The 5,945-nt window shown below is 37.1% G+C and overlaps 1 protein-coding gene across 2 annotated transcripts; it reads right to left on the minus strand.

Annotated features, from left to right (window-relative positions):
* Positions 1-295: 295 nt before the first annotated feature.
* LOC113295159 (allantoate deiminase 2-like) lies at positions 296-5,528 on the minus strand. 2 transcript variants are annotated; one of them, XM_026543511.1, is made up of 12 exons: positions 5,221-5,528; positions 4,755-4,858; positions 3,085-3,188; positions 2,918-3,002; positions 2,695-2,811; positions 2,502-2,611; positions 2,312-2,417; positions 2,096-2,182; positions 1,193-1,435; positions 983-1,108; positions 737-898; positions 296-585 (listed from the first exon to the last, which is right to left on the minus strand). In XM_026543511.1, the coding sequence occupies exons 1-12, from the start codon at positions 5,294-5,296 to the stop codon at positions 463-465; spliced, it is 1,443 nt and encodes a 480-aa protein (XP_026399296.1). In that variant the 5' UTR covers positions 5,297-5,528; the 3' UTR covers positions 296-462. The 2 variants fall into 2 exon arrangements, with proteins under 2 accessions (XP_026399296.1, XP_026399306.1); XM_026543521.1 differs by lacking the exon at positions 5,221-5,528 and adding an exon at positions 4,020-4,066.
* Positions 5,529-5,945: the final 417 nt, after the last annotated feature.

Consider the following 5,945-nt stretch of genomic DNA (forward strand, 5'->3'; position numbering starts at 1 on the left):
CAGACCTCTAACTCGTTTAGCATGCAATCTAGAACTATGCATACCACGGAGCTCTACTCTACATTCATCTTTGGATTGGTTATTTTGCCTGCATGGCTTGCAACACACCTACAAGGAGTATCCTTGTTTCGACCACCAATGCAACCAATGTTAAATGCAAATGTGATCCCAATCGCTGGATGCTACGTGAAATATAACTCCAAACAAACAGAACCGAAAATAAATTAACAACCAGTAGGGAATAGACGGCTAAGGTAACATTTGTTTTATGTGTTCCTTAACCAACAGAGTAAAGTTTGGATCAACGAATGAACTTCTTATCGGGATCAGATAAGCAATTGAGCATAATTTAACAAGTAATATTTTATTCTTCTAGTCGATTAAATACTTCTATCCATATTTGTAATTAACAGTTCTACTGTACATTACACTATAGACACCTCAGAGCGAATCAGATATGATTTACAAGTTGGTTTCAAGAAATGCTAAGATAGCCAAACCTGCAATCCAAACATCATCATCCAAAACATGCTCTGCAGGAGAGTGACTAATTCCTCCGCGACAACGGACGAACAGCATGCCAACCTGTTCCATATGAATAGCAACGTCTAATTTTGTTCAAGAAAGTAGAATATGTGGTGCTAAGTAATGAAAAACCCTCTGCCACCTGGTGGAAATGTCAGACTCAAAATGATTTGTCGTAGACATCTAAACATAATTTTTGAACAAAACAAACCTTAGTCAGATGAGACATAGCCATTGCATCATGTCCCGCTCCACTCATCAACACAGGCACTTTATCTTGAATCTCACCTGCGACTCTCTTTAGTGCAGAATTAGCAGCCGACTTCAGCTCTGAACTTAGTCCAGGATCGCACTTCACTGCCTCTGCATCATGCTGAAACATCCAAAACAAGTTCATCTTAGGGGACACCTCACAAGCACCAAAAAGAACACAAAACAAAATAGAAGGTATTCAGACCTTGCGTTCAATGATGCAAGAAACAGATCGTCGCTCGCAGGTTTGATACATCCGGTTAGAAATTTCGAAAATAATAGCCTCGCGTGCCATATCGTCCATCGTTCTTAAGTCCACAGTGAAGGTCACCTGCAACGATTAAAGTTGTGTTGAACAAAAGTTTTATAAGAAAAAAAGAAAGACGAGCTAGATTGGTAAGTTTGGATTATTTGCCTGGCCTGGGATGACATTACTTGCACCCGGCCAGCTGGATATTTCTCCTACTGTACAAACAAGGGATCCTGCAAGCGACTCTGCTGCAAAACCATTGCAATGTTTGTCATAAGATGTGAAATCTGCAGGATTTTTACACATAGTTTCCAACAGTACAATCAGTTCAGCAGCAGCAGTCATTGGATCCTGACGCATAGACATTGGGACTGTTCCAGCATGCCCTTGTGAACCTCTTACAGTCACCTGTAAATTAAAATTACATTATGAAAATTAAGTTCAATCATCAAAGGCATTTTGACCATGATTGCTGAACTCATAGTCGAGGATTAAAACTTGTGAGGAATACTTTCTAGTTTTTACACTTGTATCCCAATCTAAGCCATTTCAGGTCAACATTAATGCGAAAAAAGTAAGCTGTGTATTTTTTAGTGTTGACTGAAACCCTACATGTTGAAGGATTTTCATTGTATTTTATAAATTACTAGTTCAACATAAGCATTCCATCCGAGCTGTCATAGAACATATAGCCTAAGAAGCTGACCCAACATTAAAAAGGACCTCAGGTATCTATGGAAACACAGCATGGGAAGCATGAAATTTGAACAACAAAAACTGAGAGCAATAGAAGAGCTCTGTTCCTCAAAAGCTAATGGTAATGATAATACCACCTAATCCATGAATAACGGAGAAAATATTTCCATATGATTGGTCTAAACTGACGAGTTTTTTGGGGAACCATTATGGCCTAAAGATTAGCTTGAAGAAGCTTCGGGACTTACTTGAAAAAGCCCCTAGTTTATTCATGCCAAATGTCGTTGTTACTTTACGTGTACTAGGTCCTTTAGTAAGCCGAGTTGGATGAGAAAAGAACAATTACAGGTTTTGTGAAGGATGACAAAATACCTTTAGTCGTGTCTGCCCAGCAATGCCTTTTACCACTCCAAGAGGAAGACCAACTGATTCCAGGACAGGGCCTTGTTCAATATGAACCTTTGGCACATACAAACAAAATGTAGAGAGAAGTTTAGAGGCATGACCCATAAGCCATAAGGTACCCATATTCAGGCATTTAGCAACTAGACTTTCGAAGCATGACCATCATACTCGGGAAAAGAGTACCTCAATGTAACCCCAGACTGATTGTGGGTCATACTTCAGCTGAAGGTAACTTTCCTCGGTAGCATCGAAAGAGTTTTCCTTAAGAACATCTTGCACCGTTACACCACTGAATATAGTTTACGCATCATATATATTGAGAAAAAACAAACAATACTACTAAAATTACATATGAAGAAGTTTCTGGGGGAACCTTTTATCTGATATCAGCAAAGCTGAGGCTGGTCGAGTCCCAGATATAGCAGCACTTCCTAAGAAGGTAGACTGGAACCTAACACCTTCCTCATCTGAAAAGGCAATCACCTGCAATTTACAAGCAAAAAAACTAGCATAAGGTTGAAGTTGAACTTGTTGAAAAATTTCAGAGATAAACTGCAAAGACTGACCTCAACTGGTCTCTTAAGATTCCCTAGCTTCCCTCTGATCTTTAAAACTTTTAAGGCAGACACTGCACAAACTATACCTAACGGCCCATCAAAAATTCCTGCATCAATGACAGTGTCCTGTTTGAAGCAGAGAATAACTGTCAAGCCCCGGGATCTATGCAATATACAGAATGGATCTAATTGACGGTATAATATAATGGAAAAAAGTTAAGTGGTAAATCACCAAATGGGAACCAATCAATAAAGCTTCAGCATGACTGTTCATTCCGTCTGCCCGACCATGTACATTTCCCATCTGGTCCACCCACCTGGAAATTAATGCCAATGTAAGACAAGATTCCAGAACACTGTGCAAAAACCACAAGACAATAAGAGGTAGAGAAATCTGACGTTCTTAAACCCGCATCCTCCATCCAGCTTTGAACAAGATTGATAGCTATTTTAGAAGCGGGACTCATGAATGTCCGCTCAAGATGACCATCAGCATCACTGACCTTTATCAGAAGAAAAATGACCAGTACAAGAATGTTTATTAACTCAATGAAGAACTTCAAAAACAGTTGTGGAAGACCTAATGCTTCCTTAAAGAACTTCAAAAACCAAAATGGAATATAAGTGGTTCCGTGACAATCCTGACTAGAATTGTAATTAGGCAATGATAGGAAATAACGAACAGCATTGCTGGAATTATCCAGCAAGATAACTAGACAATCTTGATAAAATTGGTCATGAAAGCACCAAAAGAAACACGAAGTTTTTACTAGATATGGCTCGCTTAATCCCCAGAACAGTAACAAGATGCTATAGAAGACCATTCTGACGTAAGTTTTCTTCAAAACAATGACTCGTGATGATTATGTATCTACTCCTGTTTCCCCAATCAAATAGACTGAAACTTACACATTATGAAGTTGCATTCTTGGTATTAAGGGTGGCGTCGTTTTCTCGTGGTTATAACTTACAGAAATTACTCTCCTCGATTTAGTTTTAAGACAACAAATAAGTGGGGTAAATTGTGGATAATTTGAGTAATGGTAGATACACTTGATACTCAAGATGCCTCCTTCTGGGATGGTACAGATGGACTGTTATATTTCCAAGATTAGAAGTCTCGATCACCCATTTCTCAAGACTGATCCAGTTCACTGCTTCACGTGTTTTATACATGATATTCCAATGGGTTCAGAAATGAACATAGGTGCACATGTGATGTATTATGTGGTTCGACTTAGATGCTCCAATTAATCTTTTACGAACAAGGCACCCTATTATATGCTTGTGAACCAAAGAAATTAGTTAAAATTATATTAGTGAAAAGTATATACCTGGATTAAGAAACTATATTTTCGGAAGGAACTCAAGCTCTTGAATCCTACAAATGTTATGTCAGACATTGGCATGTCATCCATACAGCATAAGAAAGTCAATGAAAAAAATGTAGATTCTTCTAGTGCAGCCATAAATTTAGGAAAGGTTGCTTCATTAAGCGACAAACTAGTTGCAACATAAAAGGTTTTTAAGGTTAACAAATCTTCTAAATGTTAAAAATAACACATGTTTGTTAGCAATTGGGACAGTTTTAAGAAGAGAGTCTCCGAGATGAAACACCCCAAAGGAATCAGCAAGATGCACAAACGGATCAAGACAGCAAGAACACACTCAAAGACATTTGCAGAAACAAAGACTATCTTATACTTACACTATACAAGATTTCAGTATTGTATGTAGCCGAATGGTTGGGATGATGAACTGACAATGACAAGTGGCAAGGCTTACATCTCTAGCATTGTAACAATAAAACTCTAATGTGTATGTGATGAAACAAATGCTCAGCTACTGTTCCATTTCATGCATGCATAACAACTAGAAGGACATTTAAGTTTGCTTCTTGATTTCCAAAGTTTTCCTACATGCAAGAACCCCCAATATTAATTTCTAGGACTATAAACAAAGTAGTTTGACAACCCAGCTATCACAATTCAATCCATCCAATCAATTGAATCAAAGCATGATAACATGAAGAATTCAGAGGCAAAGACAAGTTAACCTTCATTTCATACCTCTCCTAACTCATTAAGTCTTGATACTGCTTCTTCTCTAAGAATATCTGGAAACAATTCTTTTCCTATTTCTTCTTCTTCTTCTTCTTTTCCCATCTCCAAACCTACACAAAAACTCATCTTATCATATCTGAATTAATCCGATATTTCCATAGAAATCCAGCATCAGTAACAATTATTGTTGCTTTAAAAAAAAAAATTCTAAAATCAATCACCAAATTTACAGCGTCCAATCTCCATGAAATTACTAAATCATCATATTACAAAAAATGAAACTAATTTTTGTTCTCTTAACTAATCTAGATATATATAGAGAGAGAGAGATTATAAAAAAATAAATCAGAAACATTGAAAGGGATGACATGTATAATGTTTACCAACACCAGAGGTGGGGGTTTGAAATAGAAGTGAAGGAAGTAAAATCAAAGACGTATCTGTAGAGAAAGAGAGAGAGTGAATACCATACCAGTAAAGGAAAAAACTGTGGAAGGAAGTATGAATAAGAAGAAGAAGAATATGAAAGAAACTCTGATGACAAACATTGTTGCTACTGATGTTTGGAGATTGGAAGAAGTAGTAAGTTAGGGTTTATTTTTGGAGAGGAAACTCAATAGCTTCCTTCCAGTGATGATGATGATGACGACGATGAATGAGCGGTGAGTGGATTGTTATGGAAAAGGGAGCTACAAATGAACACTACTAATATGCGCCTCTCATCTCATTTTGCTGATTTATTTGTTTTCTCGTATCCTAATTCCTACCTAGCGCAAGTGTAAGCATGTTGGACACTACTACACTCCTTTACGTGTATTATTTTATAAAAATTGGTCATTTGTTATTTCATGTACTCCCCATCCTATATTCTAACAAAAATGATTTGTTTTTTTAGCTGAGTCGACCCGTTTTCAAGATTCATTCTTCCCCGCTTCTGCTATGGATCAAAATTGATTCTTTCTTATCAACTTTTGAAGTGTTAATTAGAAACCTAATATTGGGGCGTCACATTTCAGTAGAGGGACTTCACTTGGATTTTTAGTGATTAAAAAATTGGTTATGGGATGTTCTAGATTCAATACCAGATGTCTAAAATTACCTTCAACTAAATCAAAACCTAAAAACTAAAAGTAAAATCAAAACCTAATTCTCATTCAAAGATCTGCTCCTCCTCTTCTTCTTCTTCTTTTTAACTTC

The sequence above is a fragment of the Papaver somniferum genome, chromosome 1 (assembly GCF_003573695.1).
Source record: "Papaver somniferum cultivar HN1 chromosome 1, ASM357369v1, whole genome shotgun sequence".
Lineage (NCBI taxonomy): Eukaryota > Viridiplantae > Streptophyta > Magnoliopsida > Ranunculales > Papaveraceae > Papaver > Papaver somniferum.

Bases quoted from the DNA above. Each gene is read 5' to 3' on its own strand.
- LOC113295159 (XM_026543511.1), bottom strand. From the start codon at position 5,296: ATGTTTGTCATCAGAGTTTCTTTCATATTCTTCTTCTTCTTATTCATA. The intron at 3,189-4,754 runs GTATGAAATGAA...CTTCTGATAAAG, and splicing joins GACTTAATGAGTTAGGAGAG to GTCAGTGATGCTGATGGTCA. The intron at 1,436-2,095 runs GTATTTTGTCAT...TTTAATTTACAG, and splicing joins CTGGGCAGACACGACTAAAG to GTGACTGTAAGAGGTTCACA.